At 36.9% G+C, this 26880-nt stretch overlaps 1 protein-coding gene across 5 annotated transcripts in view; it reads left to right on the plus strand.

The window, feature by feature from the left end:
* The window catches only part of LOC127066277 (uncharacterized), a 155391-nt gene that overhangs the window by 74757 nt on the left and 53754 nt on the right, over nucleotides 1–26880 (plus strand). For 2 of the 5 annotated variants that reach the window (XR_007782331.1, XR_007782332.1), the window contains exon 1: nucleotides 10922–11094. Coding sequence is in view for 1 of the 5 variants with exons in the window: in XM_050999791.1 (XP_050855748.1) it covers nucleotides 25704–25788 (85 nt within the window). In the remaining 4 variants the exon portion in view is untranslated. Of the gene's footprint in view, nucleotides 1–10921; nucleotides 11100–23777; nucleotides 24361–25703; nucleotides 25789–26880 lie in introns of those variants that run through there. The other 3 variants (XM_050999791.1, XR_007782330.1, XR_007782333.1) reach the window with 3 other exon arrangements.

Raw genomic sequence — 26880 nt, forward strand, 5'->3', positions numbered from 1 at the left:
TGCTATGTTGAAATCCCTCAGGAAATGGAGCTCCGGGTCTAGTCGGATGAAGATTCACGAGGAGCAAAGAATTCTTTCTGTCTCTTTCTTTCTTTCTTTCTTTCTTTCTTTCTTTCTATTTTTTCTACTTGTGTATGCATACCTACGTAAGAACGTAAGAAACGAAAGAATGTTGAGTTTTCGTTGTGACGTGAAAAATCTTTTTCCAAAATCGAACGTGCAAAGACGAGTCACTCAAAAAAAGGGAGAAAGAGAAAAAAAGATAAAGAAGAAGAAGAAAAAAGTGTCGAATCGAATCGAATCGAATCAGTAACTCGTCCATTCGATAGAAAAGATCGTCAAAGTTTGAATTCATCTTTCGAAATTAAAGATAAAAGACGAGATAGATTCTCGTACGCAATCGAGTCGAGTCTTGAAAGGAGGCTAAGCGCCATCGTTCGTGAATTCACTTCGTTTGCCGATCGATTAATAAAAGAAGAAGAAGAAGAAGAAAAAAAAGAAGAAGAAGAAAAAAAGAAGTCGTCCGATCGGTTTCGTCGTTGCGACGATTCTTTTTGTAACGATTGACCTTAATACCGTCTATCGACGTGTATGTTTCATACACGACGTCCTGACTTTTCTGACGAAACCCTGCACGACATTCCGCAACTCTACGCATTTTTCAAACGACGCAGGCGTTCAATCGGAATCGATCGAGAATAGAAAAGACATTTTCTTTTTTATTTACGTCGAATCCTCTTTTCTTTATTACTTTGAACTCGTATGAAAGAATTCATTTATCTTATGCACGCACACTGAAAGACACATAGGGACATATACATATATAAATAGATAGATAAATAGATACGTACGTATACGCGGTATAAGGTATAACATTTTTATAGAGATATTTTTCGAGATTTTAAAACAAGATAATAAAGATAAGATGATATAACAACTTCGAACTACTGTCGGACGAAGGGAGAAAAGTATGGGACACTTAAGAGAGAGGGAGAGGATCGCTCGTGGCGATCCGTAGCGTCGAAATCTTTCGTTTGATCTCCCTTTCGCATCTACCACCACCACTACCACTACCTCTGCTTTCTACTCGATCGAAGAAGCTTTGTGGCGGTCGCCTTGTCGACGGCTATTGTAAGTAAATCGGTCACTTCACCGCTCATAAATGAAGAAGAGGAAGGCGAGAGAGTATGAGAGAGAAATAGAAGAGAGCAATAGACAGAACAAGAGAGAAAGAAAGAAAGAGAGAGAGAGAGAGAGAGAGAGAGAGAAGGCAAAGGACTGAGCATTTTGGCCACCCCCAAGACCGATGTCCGGTCAGCACCCTTGACTCGAACGTTGCCCTCCCCGTGTAGAGAACTTTTATGGCGCATAAATATCAAGAGCTCTCCATGATATCCCTACTGTATTATCAGAGATGCTTACTACCGATCGAGAGGGTGCGAGAGGAAAAGACAGAGGTAGGAGAGAGAGAGAGAAAGAGAGAGGGCAGAGAGGAAAAGAGGGAGAAGCGAAGAACGGTTATTCGAAGCAATTCTATATCACCCTGGCCGCACCTACCAAAGCGGAATCTACTGGACTTTCGGAACAACCAGTGTCCCTGGACTTCCGCCAATTTCCTCTCTCTCTCTCTCTTCTTTCTTCTCTCTTTCTCTCTCTCGATTCCTCTTTCTCTTGTACTTTTAGCCGGAGGGATAGTTCTTCTCCAGCACATCCAAATTCAATTTGCCGTCCGGTTCATACTTTCCCTCCGGGTTGCTACTACGATAAGTAAAATTCGTATCTCTCTCTCTCTCTCTTTTTTTTGTTATTTCTTTCGAAAGAAGGTAATTTTTATTATAGACTTTTTCTTGAATATCTTTATTTTTTTTTTAATTCAATTTATCGTTATATTATATTATATATTTTTTTCTTTTCTTTTTCTTATTTTTTTTTTTTCTTTTTAATTCTGTGTTCCCATATATTATATTATATACAACGATGTCTTCATCGAGTTCGTAACAAACGTTTCAAATATTCCGGAATAAGCAATAGAGACTAACATTGAAAGAAAAGAGATATAGATGGAGAAAGAGAGCTAGATAATTTCTTTAACCCCTCTCGAGTGAATCCTCCAACCACCGACAACCAACAACCGACAATTCCCATCACCTACTACGTACACTTACACGATCGTGGACTATAAGAAATTCACGGAATCGAACAGAGGGAAATCGCATATTGTCAGGCCATCATCTTCTTTTTCTCTTTTTCTTTCTCCTTCTTTTTCTTAAAGCCGTCCATCGAAGTTTCGTCTTTGCCACGATCTACTCACTAGCATGAATGGAGAACGGCAGGAACGGAGCACGAAGAAGAACCCTCTTTGCCTTCCTCGTCTCGAAAAATCAGGGATTCGGGAAGAGAGGTATATCGCCCCTATCTGTATCCGTGTATGCTTCCAATAAAACGGGAACCACTCACAGCTTTTGTGTCGGATACAGTGGCGGCAGCACGAAAGAGGGAGAGAACGAGCAAGAAAGTACGAAAGAGAAAAAGAGAGAGAGAGAGAGAGAGAGTTTTGGTCGGGGGTGAGACACGCTAGTGGTTGTTATCGGCCATCAGGTTTTATATCCGTGGCCGTTGGGGTTGCCGAGGAGAACGAGACGTGAAGGGGATGGTCAAACGATACTGGATACCGCGTGTTTCACAAAGATTCTATGAAGATTGCCCGGGATTTTATTACGGGAGAAATGTCGGTTAATAAAAATGAATACGAAGGAAGCGAAAGAGAGAGAGAGAGAGAGAGAGAGAGAGAGAGAGAGAGAGAGAAAGAGATAGATAGATAGATAAAGAGAAGGGGAAGAAGGAACTATTCTCTTCCTTCCGTCTTGAATTTTCTTTTCTTTTTCTATCTCCAAAGTAGACTTTCCTCTTTCTCCGATGTGAACGTCGTCCCTTATCCCTTCTCCTCCTTCTTCTCTCGATGGTAGACGATTCGAAAGCACGATTTCACGTTTTCCCGGCGTAAACTTCCTCGTTTAGATCGTCCCATGGAAGCTGTCCCTTCTTAACAGAAAGAGAAAGAGGGAGAAAAGAAAAAAGATATCTAAAGATACAGTAGCTTATGTTCTCTTCGTGCTTTTTCGCGATTTGGACCACCACAAACCTCTGTTTATATATTTTTTTTCTTCTGTTCATGACTCAGCACGACCGATCTCTCTCTCTCTCTCTCTCTCTCTCTCTCTCTCTCATCCCTCAGATCTCTTCCCATACGAGATTATTATCCAATCTATACAAACACTTCTCCTCGTTCGTGATACCAAATCTATGTTATGGTACTTGTACGTACGTATCTATGTAAGTACGTACTTATGTATATGTCAACACGTCAAATGTTATCGATCGATTGCTTAATAATAATAATGATGATGATGACGATGATTATTATTATTATAATCGCAGTGGGACGTACACTTTAACTCCACAGGGACATCGCTTGGATTTACAGTTTAACCGAGATTACTCATTAATTTAAATTATCGATTTAACGGCTTATCGGTTGTAACAAGCGTGAAAATATTTTCATTTTCCACGTATGTATTATACTTAGATGAACGAAATAATTTTATCGAATTAAACGCATTTTCCCTCGAACAAAATATCACGCGCGTAGTTGGTTAATAAAGAAAGAAAAAAAGAAAAAACATAAACAAGCAAAAGGCCTTTACATTGTTCAAATTTTTCTTCGTTCAACTGCGTCAATCACATTGTTGTTTTTTTCTTTGTGCGTGTTCAATTTCTCCAGTATCGCCAATCGAATTTCTTCTTTCTCTTTCGTTCGAACGAAATCTTAATGTTTCGCTAGATTGCACGAAGAAGGAAATCATCGACGATCGACGATTTGCAGCTGCATCCTCGTAACTCGATACATTCGTAATTCGTCGTGTTAATTCATGCGAACTTTCCTCGTGATGTATTACGTTATCTACTGTGTGTTTACATTATATATATTTATACATATCGAACTATATACATATATATATATATATACATACCTATTTACTTATATCGATTGATCGAATCAATAGGCGACCTGTCTGAAAGTCTCCAGCCGGAAAATCCAATGAAACGCGTCCAGATAGAGGCGTCTCGATACGTTCACGGCGCCTCGTGCCCACTGACTTAGAGACACGACGATAGATAAAGTCATCCTTCGAGTATGTTGTATTTTCTATCCTTCATCCCATCTCTCTCTCCCTCTCCCTCTCTTGTCTTATTTTGTTTTTCTTTTTTCTATTTGCGAAAACGAAATTCGTCTTCGTTCGACCTTGCCGAGAGAAACACACACGTAAAGAGATAGAAAGAGAGAGAGAGAGAGAGAGAGAGAGAGAAGCACGACGATAATGTCGACGACGAAGTCTCATCCAATTTTTCAGGAGCGCGAGTTGCACGAGAACGAGCCGGTTAATCCGCCGGAATCTTGCTGACGTTGCTTCCGAGTCAACGGAGAGAGAAACAGAGAGAAGAAAGATGGAGAATAAGAATTCACCGAATTCCAGCCACGATAGCTCACTGTCGATGTTGAACAGCCTGAAGCATTTGTCGATGGGAACACGGAAGGGAAGAGAAAGAGAGAGAGAGAGAGAAAAGAAAGGAGAAAAAAGGAAAGAAACGTACTCGGAGGGTAAAGACAAGTCTTTTCTTGTTTCCTCTATTTCATCCACTATCTCTCTCTCTCTCTCTCTCTCTCTCTCTCTCTCTCTCTCTCTCTCTTGAATTCTCTCACTTGCTTTGTAGGGTCAGAGGCGAATCGACTGTCGTGTCATTTGTAACAATAAAGGTGGGAGTCTTGATGTCTCGACGGCTGATTGTCGTTTCTGTGATACGTAGGGAAGGACCAACGACTAAAGGTCTAACGGATGAAAAAAGAAAAAAAAGGAAGAAAGAAAAATAAAAAGAAAGAAAATAAAAGAAGAACGAGAAGGAGAAAAAGAGGTGGAGCTCTCTTCGTTATCGCTTTGATAACGAGCGACGACGATTTTTCAAGGCACGCTAACTTGGACACATGAAATAGGAGTGTTTTATCCTCGCTATATAAAATCAATGGAATCTCGTTGAATGCTCTGAGAGAGTACATTTATTATCGATAGTGGACACGGCGATAATGATAATAATAATAATAATAAGAGTGGGAGGAGGAGGAGGAGGAAGAGATTGGGTGTTTCGTCGTTCCTTCACAGTGGACATTCCATGCGATATGACGTACTCTCTTCTGCTATTTATTTCCTTCATAAATCTCTCTCTCTCTCTCTTTCTCTCTCTTTCTTTCTCTTTCTCTCTTGTACCAAGAGAAAAACACTTTTTCGTTGCTCGCCACTATGGGCGTTAGCTTTTTGATAAAGTGATACTCTGTCTTTCTCTCTTTCTCTCTCTCTCTCTCTCTCTCTTTCGTTTTCGTTCCAATAAGACTAAACGTTCGCATATATGTATGTATGATGTATGCATGTATATATATATATATATATATATATGTATATGTTTTTAAAGGGTCGTGAGTTTGAAGTCTCGTTGGGAGTCGAACGATCAGAGCTCAGAAGGTTAGTAGTGGCACAATGGGACTCTGACGTATGGACGACATAAGTCAGTGTACTATACGAGAGAGAAGAAACGAAACGTTTGTCTCTCTAACAGACAACAAAGAACGGTAAAAGAAGACTTTCGACCGATGGAAAAAGAAAAAAAGGAGTAGTGGAGCAAAGAGGAAAGAGGGTGTTCCGTGACCGATTCATTACAAGAAGACGATAGAGAAAGAAAGAAAGAAAGAAAGAATAAAAAAGGTTACAACGAAAAGAGAGATATAGAGAAAAAGAAAGAAAGAGAGATAAGTAGAGAACTAGAGAAGTAGAGAAATTCGTCACGGTGTAGCACGAAGTTTTGGAAATATTTTGCCCGGTCCAGGTTTATACTCCTCGTAGCGAGTGTCTCAATATTTCTTTACAGTTTAAGCAAGACGTATGGCGTTGTCGACTCTTTTCGTCATGCCCAATATGGTGGTCCCTTCTTCGTCCTATCTCGTAAGGAAAAGGTAAAACGTGGTACCATTCCACCACCTTTCAGTTATATCCTTTTTGACTTTGCCGTTTTAGGTGTCTCTATTATATGCATTTTTTTTCTTCTTCTCCTTTTCCTTTCATTTTTGCATGCATATAAGCCCCTGTATATTTGTCGCGAAATATTTCTTATGTCGGCTGAGGGGTTGTAGAAAGGGGAAGAGGGAAGAGGAAGAAGGAAAAGAAAAATCGTACTACATTTTCTTTTTTCTACTTTTTTTTTTCTTTCTTTCCTTTCTCTCTTTTTCTCTCTCTGTTTTTTCGGTACGAAGGTTCAAAAGACGCCGACTATAAGTCGACTTTCGTTATTTTTCTTCTCCTTGTTTCCTTTATCTTTTCTTTCCTTTCGTTCAGGTTCATAGGATCAATACAGTAAATGGGAGAATCTTTTAAACCTTGTACGATACGATTATTATCGTTATTAGAATTTTTCTTCGAAGGAAGAAGCTTCGACATCGACGTTTTGAAAAAGGTGGACAACCATACATACTTTCTTTCTCTCTCTCTCTCTCTCTCTTTCTTTTTTCTCGATCTCTTCGTTCAACATAATTCTTTCCTCGTATATAGCATTGCTATAAAGGTGGCGGTCTCCCCCTCCTACCCTCCCTCTTGCAATCGACTCGTATCTTAGCGAGAAGAGATCACGAACCCTTTTCTTCGCTCGATTGGAGCCGCACGACTCCGTTGAACTGACCGCAAATGTTCGTATCGCCTCGCTTTGAAATAGGCGTCACGTCAAAGAAAAGTGAGAGAAAGAAAGAACGAAAGAGAGAGAGAGAGAGAGAGAACGGTGGCTTCTTTCTCGTGTAGCTTCGTTCGAGCGTCACGTAACGATTAACGGACAAATGGTAGGTAGTTACCGGGTAATTGTAATAATTGTAGAGCACGTTTGATACGTACGCAACTACTACACTACTACTACTATTACTACTACTACTACTACTACTACTACTACTATACTACTACTACTTCTTTTTCTTCTCCTACTTCTTCTTCTCCTCCTTATCTTTCTTCATCGTCTTCTTCTTTCTCTTCATCTTCTTCTCCTCCTCCTCTTTCTTCTTCTTCTTCTTCTTCTTCGTCTTTTTGTTTCTCTTCGTCTTCTTCTTCTTCTTCGTCTTTTTGTTTCTCTTCGTCTTCTACTTCGTTTTCTTTTTCTTCTCCTCCCTCTTCGTCTTCTTCTTCTTCTTCTTCTTCTCCTCCCTCTTCGTTTTCTTTTTTCTCTTCATCTTCTTCTTCTTTTTCTTCTTTCACATCGTCATCATCGTCGTCATCGTCATCATCATCCTACCTACACCGCCTCCCATTCGATTGAAAGGATACGCCAAGGAAGATGCACCATGTGTCCGATGCTTTGCAATGGCTACTGGCCAGTGGGAAAGCCATTGTACGGGAATGAAAACGTGCGTGTAATTTCTACAACGACTTCCCTCCTCCTACTCCTCCTCCTCCTTCTTCTTTCTTCTACTCCTTTACTCCTTTTTCTCACTCTTTTTCTCTCCTTTGTTTTCACGACATTATCGACAATAATAAGAGAACAAATAAAAGGGGAAAGGGAAAGGAAAAGAAAAATCGTGGTTTAGATTCCATCGCCGTGTTATTAAAGACACCACTACTTTGAGGGGTGACTTTTTAATAAGCCCTTCCATTTATTTCCGTTCGTTCGTCTTCCTTCTATTCCATTACGACAGGGAAACATTTTATTCTTTTCTTTTTCTTTTTTTTTTGTCTTTGCTTTTTCTTTTCTTTCTTTTTTCTTTTTCTCGAAAAATCCCACAGGTTACTTATTAACCACTAAGCGTATGAGTTTTCGTACCCGTGAGAAATAAGGAGTACTAGTTCGAATTATTATTTGTAGAAGGTATATATGTATGCATGTATGTATGTATGTATTCGTATATCTTCTTGAAATAACGAACAAAGTAAGAAAAAGAAAAATGAAATCGCGTGCATAAATATATTCTTCGTTTCTTCTTTGTCGACTTTCCCACCAGATACACATATAAGACGTTTTATGAAAGAAAATATGTGGGAGTTTAATTAAGAAGGATATGACTCTTAGTTATTATTTCTTTTTACCATACATCGTTTAATCGACAGCTGTCGTTTTTTAGTCATGCTTGGTGTAAGACACATTCAAAAGAATGTTTTATCCTACCTTTTTCTTTTTTTCTTCTTTCTATTTTATATATATATATATATATATATATATATATATATATATTCTTGAAATGTGTTTCACACGAGATAACAAGATCGATTTTTCGAATTTGAAGGACAGAAAAAGAGAGAGAGAGAGAGAGGAATAGATAGAGAACAAATCAAAATCGTATCTCGAAAGTAGTTGGATTGTACGCAAAGCTTAGCGCGTATAATAGCTAGTTAGGAGTCATTGTGATGTTAGACCGTACGCGTACACTCGTATGCATGACAATAGGGCTTGTCTTAGAACCGTAGGACGCGTTTTAGTGACGCTCTTTACGGAACGCATTCCGCTCGTCAAACCCATACGCTAACTAAAACGTTCTAGAACCCATCACGCTACTAGAGTACATACAGAACGTTGAAACGTGTCTCGTAATTCTTTCGTAAAGGTGTTCACCTCTACCCAACAAATTTTCCGATCCCAGAAACCTTTCGTCAAGGGACATCCGTCATATTGGATGTTTCTCAGGGGGATTCGCCGAAGAAATTAACTAAATTCCTGATTGGAGTCACCCTAAACCTTTCTCTCTCTCTCTCTTTATTTCCTTCTTCCTCTCTCTCTCTCTCTTATTCTCTCTCTAGTTCCTTGCGTGATACGGACCCTTTTTTCACGCTAGAAATTTGATCTATGATTTTTTAAACAGGTCACTTGGGTTAAAAGAGGATAGATCGTGTAAAACGGATCGTATTTCTTTCCCACTGATTTTTCTTTTCCCTATTTAGTTATATCTACCTATTTTTCTCGCCTATCTGCTGTTTAGATTTTATTATTTTTTCTTCTTCTTCTTCTTCTTCGTATCTTTTCTTTCTTTCTCTCTCTCTCTTTTTTTTTTACACACTTATTCTCTAATCGCCAAGAATTTTATATCCGACCGAGACGTACCCACGTATATACATACATATACATATACATATACATAGTATAGATACTATGTAAGTAAAATTTTGTCCGAGCGATGACTCCAAGCTTGACATTTATTACCCGGATAATGTAGAATGTTGAGATCGGAGGAGGTGACCGGCCTCTGGTGCACCGAACTGTCACGTTTAGGATCTCTTACACATACATATACGTTCATATACTTACAAACACACAGACATACATACATACATAGTATATACGAATGGATTCGTGGAACTCGCGATGAAGAATATTCGTCGCGCTTCGATATTCGTCCACTTTGTAAGCCAGTGTAAACTCGGCTTGAAAATTAGGTAGAGAGGATTGAACAAGGGAGAGAGAAAGAGAGAGAGATAAAGAGAGAGAATTTTTCGACATTTAAGACCGTGACGTCTTTCTCTTTCTCTCTTTCTCTCCCATAGCTTCGTATCCCTTCGGTTGTTATTATTACACCAGGAGGAAGACCTCACGTCTTTTCGGCTTCGTGGACGACAGCCACGGAGCAGTATTTTGCCTACAAAGGTCCGTCACGGATTCTAAGGACTTTTACGAGCATTCTCAGTGCTTCCCATAATGGGAGGAGAGGCCATTCGCTGTATCGGCCATACGTTGCACGCCTTAAGCCGCTTCGAAAGCTTACTTTTGCGATACAAAGTTACCTTCTTCCTTTCTTTTTCCTTCTTCTCCTCATCCTCTTCTTCTTCTTCTTCTTTTTATTCTTCCTTTTTTTTCTTTCATTTCTTTTTTTTTTCTTCATCTTTTTCTTTCTCTTTTTCTTTTCCTCTCATTGCGAGTGTCCTGCGCGCCATACCGCCGTGGATTATCGCTCTTGATGGCCTTTCTCACTGACACCCCGCGGTGAATCCTTTTGGACGAATTTTGCGTCAAAAGACCACCCAGGAGTTAGAAAAAAGAGAAAGAGAGATATCCAGATCGAGATATCTCCAGTTAGAAAAAGAAAGAAATACAAGCAGAAACACCTTTCACTAAGTTATCTATTTCTTCATGGCTCATCGGCGTTCTTATGATTTTTAAAAGCAAACGGAAATATTCTTTGATCTTTCCGACACTGTCGCCTTCATTCCAGGATCTCTTCATCCCAAGCTACTGAAAATACCAAGGTTTTAACGTCCACTCCGAGTCCTTCGTTCGAACTACATTCTAGATTAAATATATTAAATATATTAACGAAATATATTACAAAAATATATTAATATACGGATCAATTTTTTAAATAATATTTTTAAATAATACCGAATTTATTTTCTTAATTAATTTATCTTTCGTTTTCCAATGTATTTAATACGATGTAATACCTTCGAATACAAAAATGAGACTAAGATCAAATATGTTATTGAATTTTACGTGAAGGAGAAATAAGGAGACACAACTCCGTATGAATAAACGATTAGAACAATGTCGAATACCTTTGTTGTACGCGTGTATTTACAATTTCATTATGTACGCATATATTTACAATTTCATTATGTTGTACGCATATATTTGCTTGTATTCGTAAGAATAAAGAAAACTTCAAACAATGGTTTCCAAGGCAATCGAAGGACAAAATATCTACGTGAAATAAAAACATAACAAAAACAATGGTCTTTCGATATAATAAAGGGAACTTCGTATAAACGTAAAAGCAAACGTAAACAAAGTCGAACGAAGGGTAAGAACATATTAGTCATCGTTAACTCTCGGGACAGTTAAGTGCGAATATTCGAAGCGTTAAGATCGGCCTACACGTTGTGAGAAAAAGAAAATTCTTTAGTTTTAAATATACATTGTGATATCAGTTACGTAGGTGCATACGTCTAGTGCATCGTCTGCATGGTGTCTCCTACGAACGAGGAAGAACTATGGTGCAGTTAAATCCCGATTAGACGAGAGATTAAACATGTAAGGTAAATTTACGAGGGCGATCTCGTTTATACATACATATCTCTTTTTCTCTTTTTCTCTTTTTTTCTTTGTATTAATCAGTAGGAAGATCGGCCCACGACTGGATCACCTTTTCGGTCTCATTCATAAAAGATTCGATTGAACGAATATAAATGTGTTCATTTTTCCTTATTAAACGTTAATTTATTTATATTATACACGTTATATTAATTAGGTTAATTTACGTTGATTTCTTATACCATATATTTCTCTATATTACGAACGAATTCTCATTGATATTTCTGCGTTTTTTGAATCGATCAATGACACCAGATCAACTTCTCACGACCGGTCCGCCTGATTTTTCTCTATCTCTCTTTCTCTTTTTCTCTGTCTTTCTCTCGTTTATTCCCTTTCTCTCTCTCTCTCTCTCTCTCTCTCTCTCTCTCTCTCTCTTTCTCTCTCTCTTTCTCTTCTATCGTCTACTCGTCAGTTCGCGCGTGCTGCCGCATAAACGTTCGCGAGTATCCGTTGTGACATACACGATTACCTTGGACTTATATGTATATATATATATATATATATATAAATACAGATGTATACCTATATATATTGTGCTGTGCGAGAGCATTATCGAATCTCGATAGGCAATCTCCGAGTCCATGTAACGCGTGCGTCGCCTTCATTCATGTTCAACTCGACGTGTTCTCTCCTTATTATAGCGTTTCTTGTTTATAATAACATCTATGTTTATGTGTATAATGATATTATATTTGTTAGGAATATATATATATATATATATGCGTACATATATAGATATAGATATATAGATTATCAAAAGATTGACGTTTTAATCAATTTAAGTACGAATCAATGTGCTTATTCATTTATTATTAATTATTTCGTTGTTGCGAAAATTTGTTTTTTCTTTTTCTTTTTTTTTTATTCGTCCTTCCAGAATATACACATCAGATTGTCTCCTTTATACGACCTTTAATTATTATTATATAAATTATAATTACAAAAGCTCGATAAATCTAACACGAGGATTTTAATGAAGTCTATAAAATCCGATGCCTATGACACCGGTATGATGGCAATCAACGTGTTAATTAATACCGATCACTTTGGTTTCTGCGTAATTATAATAATCCATCATATTACTCAACATCTTCTTCATACTCGTCGTTAGAATATACGTTTCATTAGCTTCCATCCAACTTGCGGTCATCTCGTTTCTCTTTGAAAAGTATTAGAAGCACATAATATAATTCTTATTACCTTAATTAAATTTTTTTTCATTGTATTATATCTAGCATAGCTATGATCCTTATCGTATTGTTTTTTTAGACGTTTATCGATCGTACACTCCTAGCTCGTTTGATACACACGTATAAATATTTGATACACACGTATATATATTTTTTTATTTATTTTTTTTTTTTTGCAAAAGGAGAGACAATCCAACGTTAGTTCATTAACCGTTTAATTACAGCAAACACACCTACTGACTGCCGTTTTGCTAAGGCGTATCTATACGATATCGAAAGCTCTTGCATAATATTAACCGAGCAAGTACTCGAACGATCAATTGAAATCATAACGCTTTCTGTGCGAGTGATTAATTTAACTCGCGCCGTTATAGACCCTCGTATTTTCTAGGCTCTTGCTTTTAAAGGTTCATGAATCAAAGTACGATAATTCTATCTATCCATTGGAACATTTATCTATTGCCTTCGAATTCTCTCTCTTTCTCTTTCTCTGTCTCTCTTTCTAATTCGTTGTTAGGAGAAAAAGAAAAGAAGAAAGAAAGGAAAAAAGAAAGAAAGAGAGAATGAAAGAGAGAGAGAGAGAGAGAGAGCGTTGAATAAAAAGGTTGCTCTATTAATTGGACAATCGGTAGTAAATGCAATTCGTTGTCTTTGCTACTACTATAGCTGTTGTTGTTTTCGTAGCTGTTGCTGTTGTTGTTGTTACTCTAACTACTGTGGATAATAATACCCAAGAATCGAAGCTCGCTTTTGCGCGTAATGATGCGTGAAGCGTGCGATGCACGCATGCACTTATATGCAGCGTGTATGTACATATGTTGTTATATGTATCTACTATTCTATGTATGTACGTATATACTATAAGGTGTATAAGAGTGCGTAAAGTAGAAAGAAAGATATATATATATGTATATATATATATAGGTATGTATATAGATAAATAGAGAAAGAAAGAAAGAATCAGAGAGGTTATTATCCATACGAGTCGTTACGCGGCGGAACGATAAGTGCGTCGTTAGATATGCGAATGAGAATACGCGAAAGGAAATTAATGTTAGCTTTTGGCGTTGGCAATGCCCGAGGTAGGTATAAGTAACACACGCGAGATCTCAATAAAATCGATATTTAATTATCCTCGTCGCAAGGTCTGATCTAGTAAGCATTAAAACGTCGTATTTTTCTCGGCTAAAAAGAATGAAGGAGAAGGGACATGTTTACGCTACAACCGAGACGAAAGTTTTTATTTATTTAAGTATTTATTCATTCATTTAATTTTTGTTTTCACGTATCACCGTTCTACTTCGCATTTTAGACGATTTTATATTGTAAGAAAAGGAAGAAAAATTTGAAGGTGAACTCTTAATTAATTAATTAATTTATTTAGTTATACATTTTCCGAACTTTAATTTTATATCTTTTCTCATCTATATAATTAATAAGAGATATAAATAGATTGCCGAGAAAGACTATAGTAATTTTTCTACAAGAAGAAGAAGAAGAAGAATAAGAAGAAAGAAAAATAAAGGAACTGCGACTTATCTTGTAATATCGAAGAGAAAATTATTTATAAAAAGGGAAAAGAAGTTGAAATTTAGTTACTTTTATTTTTACTTATATAATGTCATTTGCTTCTTCCTTATTTTTTTTTTTTTAAATTCTACATTATAGGAGAAACATTATCGAGAGGAAGACTACAGTAAATTTATTTTTCTTAGAGAATAAGAAATAAATTGCGAGTATCTATTATAGAAGAGACGAGATTACATGATGTTCGTGTCGTGTTACGCGTGAACGAACCAACGAACGAATAAACGAATAAACGAACGAACGAACGAACGAACGAATAAATGAACGGACGAATGAAAGAATGAAAGATCGCTGATAGATGTTATACTAAATGTCATACGTTTATCGAACGATTACAGAATCCTTTAAGGAGATGCAACTACGTGATCGTAAATGTTCCGAGGTGATGGCGTAAGAAAGATACGCTTCGCCGTCGTTGGTATTGCATCAAGCAATCGAATTTACGCTTTTGCAGAATGCACGATCGTAATTTTCTCATATTTTTCGTAGTACTATATAGTGAAAAAATAACGGAGAAAATAAAAGAAAACTTTCTCTGTCGAGATGAAAAGATCGAAAGCCGAAAGTTTGCTCGGCAAGTACGTTTTTATCAATATATCGTGTATCGATGATATCGTTTATACATATACATATACACACACAAATATATATACGTAAGTACGTTTTTATTTGCAATCGTGAGACGACGAGAAAATATATAAATAATAATTAAATCTCGCAAGAACGAATATTTATATATTCAATAGTCTATAAATATAAGATAATCTAAAAACTTAATTAAAATATCCTTGCGATTTTAAATAGAAACTATGCTGTCCTGAAAAATTGTATGTAATGGCAGCGTAGATAATGATTGATATCCTGAAAATAATTAAAAAAAGAAACGAAAGAAAAAAGACGAATGAATAATACGATTATACAATAAGAGACATTTATTCAAAAATATAATATACAGATATGAGGTAATCGAAGATTAAATTAAACAGTATGACGTCTATCGATTTCGATTATAACGATAAGATAATTAACAATATTACGAATCAAAAAAGTACATGGTATTATGTGCGTGTGTGTATGTATATGTAAATTATCGTCTTAATTTGTCAAGTTTATTCCTATTTTATAATTAATTATTTTTAATGTTATTAACTTCAATTGATTATTTCCAAAGAGATTGTTTTTTTTACGAGTACTGTTTGTAAGATCGCGTCAATAACGTCGTCATAATCATCGTCGTCGTCGTCGTCGTCGTTATCGTTGTCGTGAAATACGCGTAGGTCAGTGCTTGCGAGTATATAACGCAACTAATACGAGGCGTGTAGGTATGACGAGAGCGTCGGCTATGGAAAAACAGCTTTCTCTCTCGACAGGTTCAGGTGGCATACGTACGTAGGAATTAAGTAGATAAACATACGTGGAGTAATACTTTGCGAACGCGTAATACTCTCCGCTTGTATAACGCGTCCGTGTATATCGTTACGACGCGTTTTTCGCACACTTAGCAATTTTCGATTGTATGCGTATATGCATGTATGTTTGTGTTGTATCGTTGCAACGATGTCGTCGTCGTCGTCGTCGTTGTCGTTGTTGTTGTTCGTTGTCGTTACTGGTAATGCGAGATATTCATTATGCGAAATAAAACATAGTGAATGTATCACCTTCTACGAAAGATAGAGAGAGAGAGAAAGAGATAGATAGATAGATACAAATACACAACGCAAATCAGATTCGTTGGCTCGTTTAATTCACACTTTCCATTTCCTTGATATCGCGATTATATTTGAAAAACGTTAGTCACACTCGGAAGGCAATCGTTCGCATAAATTTCTAGTTAATCGATTTCTTTATCGTTATAAATATCTATAAATATAAGATAAAAGTGTTTTATTTGTAAAAAAAAAAATTAAATTAAGAAAAGAAAAAAGTGAAGAATAAGATTAAGTAAAATCAAGGTACTACGTGTTTAATTGCTTGCGTACGTCGATTAGTACGACGAATGACGATGATAATAACGATCGTAAGAAAAGTTAAACGATTAAATAATTTTGCATGGCGAATTGGAAACAGTAAGGAGTAAGGAATTAGTGGAGTAAGGAGCAAAGTGGCAATTTTCATTTACGATTTTTATTATCGAGCGTTCAAGATAATGGCGGAAAGCTGAAATTCGATAGTGTACTTCCGAAAGGACCGTAACGAGCCGGAACTCTGGTACAGACTTTCGACCATAATGCGAATACACGAGACGGGAGGAGTCGGGGCTTGACTTTAGTAAGAGTTTACGAGGGTAGCCAACACGGAGTTAATTCAATCAGCCTATAATCCTGACTTTGGCCCTGATTACCCCTCGTGAGACTGAGATAAAGAGAGAAAGGAAGAAAGAAAGAGAAAAAGAGAGAGAGAGAGAGAGAGAGAGAGTAAGTAAAGTCGATTCGATCCTGATTAAAAGGTTCTCCCCGATGTTTTTCTTGGAGATTTTTCTCCTACCTTTAGGCGTTCGTACGTAAGTAAAAAGATCGATTTACGATAAATTATTCGTCGAAAATAAACTGTACGATACATTTGTCCCTGATATATAGGTATTTACCAAACCGGAAGTCAAACTCTTACTACTATGGTTACTTCTCGTAACGTCGAGATTCGTTTTATCTTTGAAAGATGGAAGTGCCATTAGGATTAGTAATAGTAGTAGTAGTAGTAGTAGAAGCTTGGTTGGCTTTCGTTTCGTCGTTCGTTGAACGCTCGAGTAGCAGAAACAATGGAGAATTCTCTCGGTGGTTGGTTCATTCTCCTTCTCTTCTTCCTCCTTCTCCTCCTTCTTCTACTTCTACTTGCATCAGGATGGACGTACTCGCAGAGAGTCGAAAGTCCCCATTTGGAAATGGGTTAAGCACGCTTAAGATAATTTCTAGTCCTTAAAAGCTATTAGTTTGTGCTCGGCTTTCAGGGCGGTTTGACTTTGCCCATCTACGAGCGGCATGTTCTACTTAGGAATATGCCGTTTGATTCTCTCGAGGACTATACCACTGTGACTTCAAAGAATCTTTTTTTTCTTTCTTTTTCTTTCTCTCTCTCTTTCTTTCTATCTCTCTCTCTATTTTTCTTTTCCTTTCTCTCTTTTATCCAAAAAAAGGAAACGAAAACGAAAAAATTCACGCGTTACGATTAATTAATACTTTAATTATTTACTCGTCGATTATACGAAAGAATAAAGAGATTAAGTGTCATCTGAGATAGATCGGTAATCCTATTTCGTTGTCCCTTTAGATCCGTCGTAATATTTACGAATCGAGTCCTCCTAATCGACTCATACTCGCGTTTATCGCAAATCGTCGCTCGACCGATTTTATCTTCCGCGATATTATAAAGGCATTAGCCATTATACTACCGCTTGGATCGTTCTAACAACGATAAGATCTATCGTTACGTGTGAGCGAGCAACGAGCAGTCACGATTAGCAGCTTCGTGGAAATCGTTTGTAGAAGCGAAGGAAAGAGAAAGAGAACATGAGTGCACTTCGTATAGAAAGAGAAAAAGAGAGATAGATAGATTGAGAGAGAGAGAGAGAGAGAGAGAGAGAGTATGAGAGTATGAGAGAAGAGGAAAGCCAAACGACGGTCCCTGCTTTGTTCGACCCCCCCTTCCCTTGCCAAAGTGCAATTCCGCGAAGATATAACGGACTGTTATAATTGGAAAAGCCGAAGAGAGTGCATAAAGGGCCGAGCACTCCGTGGCGAATTTTAAACGATCCCTCCGAGAAAAGTACTTGCTGGGCGATAAACGAAATGTTGGTTAAACCATATCGCCATCGTGAATATTACGTTTCTCTCGTCCTTATCCTAATCGTTCTCAGAAAGAAATATGATCGAGAAAGAAAAAAGAAAAAATCATACATTCTTTTTTCTTTCCTTTTTCCTTTTTTTGTAATACGAGTAATTGACAATTTACGTTTATCGTTGTTTGTGCATAATATCGAAAGAATAAATGAATAAAAAGAAGAAAGACAAAGGAAGGAAGAGTGAATAGAATGCTCTTTCTGTGATCTCACGATTGATCAATAATTAATAATTATCTTTTATCCTCTTCCTATATATGTATATCAAAAAAATAAAAAAAAGTTTTGAAATAAAAGGAGTGAAATAGTCGGAGAGAAAGAGAGAGAGAGAGACAGACAGAAAAGAAATATTCATTTTTCTATGTTCCCTTAACAATTAATAATCATTATTTATCTCTCTTATGTTATTACATCTTATCTACTCCTTATGTTATGTACGAATTGAAAGAATTACACAAGAGATAGATAGATAGATAGATAGATAGATAGATAGAGAGGAATCAAGAGAAATCAAAATCATCCGTCCTTTGGGAGGAACTGATTCAGATTCGAAGTCAGAAACTTCATTTCCTGGATTGGCGTCGATTTCGGAGGATGCACACGCCAAATGGAAAATCAAGCGTGCGTCACAAAGGGGTTTATCGAGACGCCATGAACCGTTCTATCGCCCTTAGGCGTTAATATCATGCTATCTCCGAATGCGTGTAACATAATAACGATGTCATCTCTCCATCTCTCTCTCTCTCTCTCTCATATACATAAGCACGAGCGTATTCTCGTTGGCTTTACATTCAGCATAGATCCTCCGCACGTTGCGCTCTCTTTCCGTCTCTTCCTCCGCGTCTGTCCGCTACACTGCCGCCGAGTTGATTGGATCCACTTAACGGGGTATACGCCATGCGACATTACTGCTCTATGGTGTATGGCGAAGTGTGTTGTTGCGTTGCGCCACCATAACCTGACGATAGTGATGGCACCGAACAACTATCGAGTTCCCTCTTAGAAAAATATCTACGATGAAAGTTCTTAGATATTTTCTTGATACGTTACAACTTTGATCATATTTCAATTTTATTGACATCTTGGAAAGGAATATAGGGGTATCACAGCATGATTCTTTCTAATATCTCTATTAACATAGATCGAAATATTTTAATATAAACTTTTCGACAAAAACAGACACATATATATATATATATATATATACATATATTTTTATATTAATTAAATGAAAAATATAAATTGTAGCATTATTAGATAATCGATAAAAAAAGGAGAATTGTTCATTCGCATAAAGTTAGCTCGTCGACCTTACTCAATCGATTCAAGAAGAAGAGGAGTACGAGTAGGAGTAGAAGTAATAGTAGTAGGAGGAGGAGAAGGAGGAGGAGGAAGCAGCAGCAGCAGTAGCAGCGACAGCAGTAGCAGCACGGGACTTGGCCGTCGGGCTAAGTGGGCTTCGGCTAAGTAACAACGGTCGGCCTAATGACACGAAAGGCCCAGATTATTTTATTATCGCGTCGCCAGTGATTTCGGCGACGAGATCGTAAAACTAAACCTCTCTCTTCCCTCCCACTCGGTAAGTCGAGCGTAGCGTGGCGAAACGACGATGGCCAAGTGCGAGATGCGATAGGCTATAGTGGTAGATGAGAATTTAGCTTCGAATGAGCCGAACGAATAATTGAATGGCCGAGATAATGCGAACATTTCCCCAAAATGTTTGATCTACCCTCCTTATTCCTCATCCTCTTTCTCTTTCTCATCCTCCTTCTCTTCTTTTACTATTTCCTCACGTGATCAGGTAATCCAAAAATGTTCGATCGCAAATAGAATTCGAAAGTTGAATCGGTTTCGTCCTTGGCCATGGCTTCTTACCTGAAGACCTTAAACTTTAAACGGATAACGGTACGTTTCTATTCACGTGGGCAGGCCACGTAATTCGGTACACGTCGTCCCATCGTGGTGACCGAGGGTGGTAGAGAGGGAAAGTAGAGAGGGGAGACGGATTCTCGTAGCAGAGAAACAACATAGCAATGTCGGGGAGAGAGGGAAGAGAGCATTATCCGTCTTGTCGTGTTACGTGTCTTACAACGTGATAAGCCAAGTAGGGACAACGAGAGAGAGAGAGAGAGAGAGAGAGAGAGAGAGAGAGAGAGAGTGAGTGAGTGAGTGAGTGAGTGAGTGAGTGAGTGAGTGAGTGAGTGAGTGAGAGTGACAGAGAGAGAGAGAGAGAGAGACGTAGCTGCTTGCACGATGGTAGTTCTTTTCTGTTAAACGCAACGTTTGACTTCATCGTCGAACAAAATGGAAACGATGCGACGCGATCGACGAGACACGTTGCTTTGTCGTCATCATCATCGTTGTCGATGGACTACGACGAAGCTGTAATAACGACGTCGATGACGACGACGACGACGACGACGACAAAAGCAGAGACAGAACAACGTTGGAGGCCCCTCGAAAACCAGTCACGAACGAATCCCTCTCTTTTTCCTCTTCACTCTTTTACTCTCCTCGTATCTTCTATGTCCTTTTCCATCGGAAAAAACTCTTTGCATGTTAACAACAGCAACAGAAACAGCAGCAACGTCGTTTAAACGAAAGAAAACGATGTTGGTTGGCTTGCGAGAAAAGCAAGTGATGTTCTATGTATACGTCATCTCTCGCGTCTTGGAAATATCGAGGTCAGGTAAATCGAGAAAAACAGAGAGAGAGAGAGAGAAAGAGAGAGAAGGAACGATGTACTTAGCCCTTGGTGAAGAGCTTAGAAAAGATACTACTCCATCCATACGAATGTGTGTTACGTACTTACGTACACCGATCGTCGAGATTATCGTCGTTATTCTTCGGACAATCGAATCTTACATTAACTCTCGAGGTTATTTACTATTCGTCGTCGTCTGTCTCTCCTTTATAACGTCTCTTTCTATCTGGAATGTTGTTTCTCTAATTCAAGGCCAATGCTAATCTAACGGTACATGAATTTTCTTTTGTCTTCGCCAAAGCGATTCTTCTTGTTCTAGCTACGCTCGAATTATTAAGTCGTTACCAGCGTTTCTACTCATTGTATATACATACATTCGTATATATATATATGTATGTGTATGTATATATATATATATATATATATATATATATATATATATACATACTCTTTCTCTCTACGTTTCTCTGTCACGCAGTTGTCTGATTATTTTTAGAGAAATCACATCGTGATTACATCGTTAAGGTATTCATTCTATTCTAACGTAGAAAAGATAACGTTGAAACGATCGTGGAATAATCACACGAGAATTACATCGTTTACAACGTTGTTTTAACCGAATGACAATTGTTAATTGTTTAACACTGAATTAAACATTTTCTAGTAGTATCGATGATGATCAATACGTTGTTTCTTTGGTATATCGTCAATGAATGAAAATCGATCGATAAGTATTCTTACATATATCTATATATATATATATATATATATATATATATATATATATATACACATAACTTATTAACGTAAATATAAATGTTTCTTTGATAATTACACAAGTAGTTATCAAAGTTAATAAGTTTAAAACGTTTTATCGTATCATAAGACTGTCTTGGGTAATACAACGTACTATCGACTAATCATTGTTACATATGTTATATATATATGTATGTACTTTTAGACGTACACGCGATTATCGACTTGAAATATAGATGATCTCTCGAGGATGTTACATGTTCTCGCACTAACTTCGATTACTTCGATGACAATCGCAACAGAGTCGCGCTAATTTTCGTCATTGTAATCGCACGTAAATCAAGAATCATGATAAAGTACTACAAGATCTTGATATAATGTCCAGTTTCATTTAACGTAGTACCTTTTCCAGTACTTTTCTATATGTTCATAAATTAATATATACATACATGCACACATACATATATATATATGTTCATGAAGATTCGCGTGCGTGTTTCGATCATTGCGTTTTTCATAATTGAGAGATGGGGGAGCGTTTTGAACGACGTAGGGAAAAGTTGAGAAGCAATTAAGTCATACCTAATGATCTTCGGTAGCACGAACGAGTCGAAGGTTCTGCAATCTTTCTCTCTTTCTGTCTATCTGTCTATCTATCTATCTATCTATCTCTATCTTTGTCTCTCCATCTTTCACCGTAAGAGTCTCTTCTTACACGGTGAATCTTCTGACTAGATAATTAATTTCTTAGTGGTGACTTTAAGCCACGCATCGTCGATCTTAACGGTCCATTCTATCTTACACTCGACTTAGTTTACCGATTTATTAGTTAAAAACGTTCTGTCGTTAACCCTTCGTACGATTTTACACGCTCGATTTAACTCTCTTTCTCTTTTTCTTTCTCTTTCTCTCATTATTTCTCTATTCTTCTCTCATCAGCTATAATCTTAATGACTTAATATTAAACTCGAACTCGGACGTGGAAAATTACAATCTAATGCGATAGAGGATTTACGTTAATATTAATCGTATCATATTTTAAGATCGTACTCGACGATTTCAAGGGCAAATAAAAAATAAGAAGAACATGAATAGAGTATTAGATTATTCTGGAGAAGAAAGAAAGAGACAGAGAGAGAGAGGGTGCAAGGGTGGTATCAGCTGTTGTCTTGAAGTCGTAGAAAATGTAACCCTTTCAGTCGGTTCTCGTATAACGAATCGACCGGTCGATCCTTAATTAATTAAATCCTTGGAGAAGACTCAGGTGGCCCGGCGAAATCTGGTAGCCCTTGGGAGATCCCTTTCGGAGATACGATAATAGTGACATTATCATACGCACGACCTACTTAGCCCTTTGGTCGGCTTTGTCGTCTTCGTAGACACGTCGAGACAACGAATTCGTAGCATGGTTAGTACCCAGGTGTTCGTTCTGCGAATAGCCCTGTAAGGCCGTTGGTTAAACGAGCCGTGCCTCCTTCACGCTTATTGAATGAGCTAATAACGAGTACCCGCCGATCATTTGGATATTACTTTATTTTACATCTAACTTAATTAAATTCATTATGTCATGATATCATATATATATTATTTTTGTTATTATTATTATTATTATTATTATTATTATTATTATTATTATTATTATTATTATTAGTAGTAGTAGTAGTAGTAGTAGTAGTAGTAGTAGTAGTAGTAGTAGTAGTAGTAGTAGTAATGTTGTTGTTTTTCGTTGTCGTTATAAAAAGGATTTCTCAAATTATTTTCTCTAAATTTCTCTGAGACTTATTGATTCTGACCGATTTTTTATAGAGTTAAAAATTTTTTTAATTCAGATTGCATGGGTCAAGAAGTTTCCACCCTATTCTGCATGTTTTGCATTATGATGACTATCTGAAAATCTTATTTTCTATGGTTAGGTTTATATCTATTTTATTTATGTTTTCCGTCGGAGTGATTACGGAGAGATGTCTGTATTATATGGACATCACGATCCCAAAGGGGATTATTTTTATGTTTTATATCTGCTTCTTCCAGATGTCCGGCAATTCTATCGGTAATGGAATGAATATATTCTTTTATTTTCTTATTTTCTCTCTGTTTCATATTTGTTTCATTAGGTATTACGATGTCTGTTAAGTATGTGATACGACTTGTTTTACGAATTTATATTATATCCGATCTGTTATATCGTTCTCTCTGTATATGACGTTGTGTCTCAAATACAATTTAATTTCTTACTTTTCTAGGATTGTTTCTGGTTACTGATATCTTTTTAATTATCAATTAAAGTGTTAGATAAGTTTAATTATTACGAGATAGTGTTTTAAGATTCACGTTTGATGTATTATTTCCTTGATAGCTACTGTTTCATGTATTCCATTATTACGAATAATTTACATCCATTGATAATAGATGTGATATATATTGTTTATTATTATTATTATTATTATTATTATTATTATTATTATTATTATTATTATTATTATTATTATTATTATTATTATTATTACTATTATTATCATTATTGCGCGAAGCGCGTATTTTTAAGCGATGATTTAAGAATTCATTTCTTATCGAGACAGATAACGTAAGGAAAATTTCATTTCAAGGAGTTTTCTATCTCGAAGAACGAACAACTATCTCAGCCAAAGTATTTTCGCGAGTAGGAATTGTAAATAACGAGAGTAGTAAGCTCGGAGATAGCGAGTAAAACCACTAGCGATATCGAGCGGATCCGAAAAATTGTGTCAGTTAAGAAGTAAGTGAGTTTCGAGACTCGACGAAAGATACAGTTTCCGGATACTCCGGAAGTAATGGTGTTTTCTCGAATCTGCTGATATTCGACTTAACAACGGCCAACAACCTCGTATTTCCCTTGGCATCGCTTAGTTTTCGTGGGGTATCGCATTGGGTTGTCGTCGATTTATGCGATCTCTCAATTCTCGGAAGTTGGAAAACGGAAGCGCATGTACACGTATAAAATACGAACTAAGACGAAGAAACAGAGAGAGAGAGAGAGAGAGAAAGAGAGAAAGAGAAAGATGGAAGAGTATTAACAAACGTGAACGACCTACTTACGGAACTTCGTGCGACCATAAATCAGTTTACTTTTGGATTACTTATCGATACGGGACAACGTAAGTGTGCTCTCTCGTCTTCTCTTATTTATTTCTTTCTCTCTTCAACGCGTTGCAACTGGCGCAGCATTTTTCCCGTTATCACTCTTGGAGCCGATAAGAGAAGGGCTTCGCCGACGGCCTGTCGTCTCGTGAGAAAGTTTCTGCTTTCGTTTGGATAAGCAGAATTAAACGACGAATTTTGAGATTAAATTGAAATAGTAAACTCTGGAATAATTATCTCCTCTCTCTCTCTCTCTCTGTCTCTCTCTCTCTCTCTCTCTCTCTCTCTCTCTCTCTTTCTTATTAATTTCTATAATTTATCTCTGTGCAACGTATAACGTTATCGCGTTATATCTTTGAAATAAATCATAAATATTTGTCGGAGGAAAATATTTCATTTCTTTTCTTTTTTTTTTCGTTCGTCCTTCGCGATAATTCGATAAATCAAATTGAACGACGTATATCGGGATCGATTATAAATAAAGATGGTGCAATTCTTTCTTTCTCTATCATTAATTTCTTTTTGATAGATAAAATTAGACGGTATATTTGTTCCGTGTGTATGCGAATGATTATAAATATTTTGTTGAAAAAACGACTGAAATTTTAAATAATCGATTCGTTTCTGTTTAATGAAATAAGTCTTAGGGACCACACGCAAGCCATAACTCGCAAGAAGTTAATAAACTTATCCAAGCTCGACGTGATGCATCTCTCGCGCGTGTTAACGCAAGCGGTGTTAGTAAACGCGAGCAAACTCTGCTGTCACGTTTCTTTCCACATTTACGTATACACATTTTACCAATACACTTTCAAAGCATATTCCTCGATGTCTTATTTTCCAACGTCAGTAAACTCGTACTCTCCTCGCGTTTACCAGGAAATAGGAACGTATATATTTCAGTGAAAGTATACCGTTCTAAGCGTAAAATCTCTGCTTAGGTTTCTTTGTTTCTCTCTCTCTCTCTTTCTCTCTCTCTCTCTCTTTCTTTTTCTCGCTTTATCTTTTTCTCTCGTCTCTTCCGGACCTTTAAACTATCTTCAACAACAAATATATAACAAGATGTTGACTGCTAAAGGAATTTTACTTACGATATATTTATTCCATGCCTTTTATAATCTATTTTTTATAGATAAAATATACAAAGGAATTCATTATTGCACTCTCTTTTTTTCTTTTAATTTTCTTACTCTCTTTTAGATTAGATCTTAAAAAGTTGTAATCTTTCAAATGTCAACAAAATAATCTTGGCAAAATTTTAAATAAAGTCTACAAGATGAAACGTTTATTGGTCACCGATAAAGAAAAATCAAAGCAAGTTATTATTATTAATCTATTACAATCTATTATTTTATTTCAGAAAAAGGACATACATGCGTCGGTCGACGAGGGAAAAACATTAAGAAAGAAAGAAGGAGAAGAGAAAAAGAAAATTTATCAAATACGTAAAATAGAATAGAATACTATTTACGAAAATAAAAACGATCAGATGATGAAAGGATCTTGTTTGTTCGTGAATTCGTGGATCATATATGAATGGAATGGGATTTATTAAAATACGCCGCTTATTCGAGAACCATCTTGTCGGTGATGATCGTGTGTTCGGTCAAAGGCATCGCACGAAATGAAGCTCTCTGTATGCCACGTCGTCATTATTGCAAACCGCAGGTAGACAATGCAACACGAGCTTGGCATATCTCGAGTGCAGTCAGCGTATAGGCCGCGACACCAACAATCCTCCTTCCTTCCTTCCTTCCTTCCTTCCTTCCTTCCTTCCTTCCTTCCTTCCTTCTTCTTCTTCTTCTTCGTCTTCTTCTTCTTCTCGTGCTTTATCGGAGAGCCCCTCGCCATTGTCGAATCGGAAGGAAGATTCGTTTTGCATGCGACGTCCTTTTCAAGTTGTTCGACGTGACGTCTGCCACGTCTGTCGATTCTTACGTATGTACTAGCTAAGTCTACGCGTAGCGTACGTTTTACATGTTTACGTTATGCATGTGTTTCTCCATCTATCCGTTCGTATTTCTGTCTGTCTTTCTATTTGTCTATTTGTCTCTGTATGTATATGGAGGAGTTTGTTGTGTCTCTTGGCGCTTAAACGGCTTACGTTTGTATGAGTTTCTATGAGAAGGTAGATGCGAGATAGATAGGTAGATAGATAGATGGATAGATAGACGTTTATTACGGTCTGGAACATGCGTACGGGATCATAGCAGAGATTATAAATCTTCGTGTATAGTAATACCGTCAGAACGTTGATGAGAAATTTCGAAAGATCTTTGTACCCTTTAAAAATTCATTTGTCAATGATTCGTATTATTACTTCTCTATCTCTCTCTCTTTCTCTTATTTCTCTTTTTATTCGATCTTTTATCCCATTTATAGAAAAAGAACAAAAATATAAATAAATAAATGTGTAATAGCATCGAAATCGTTTAGAAGCTAAACTTTCTCTCTATTTTACTCGAATGAGTCTGATATATCGATTTCGATCATTCAATCGAATCGATCAGATCAATCAAATTTTTGAAGAAAAAAAA

Source organism: Vespula vulgaris, chromosome 9 (genome assembly GCF_905475345.1).
Source record: "Vespula vulgaris chromosome 9, iyVesVulg1.1, whole genome shotgun sequence".
NCBI lineage: Eukaryota > Metazoa > Arthropoda > Insecta > Hymenoptera > Vespidae > Vespula > Vespula vulgaris.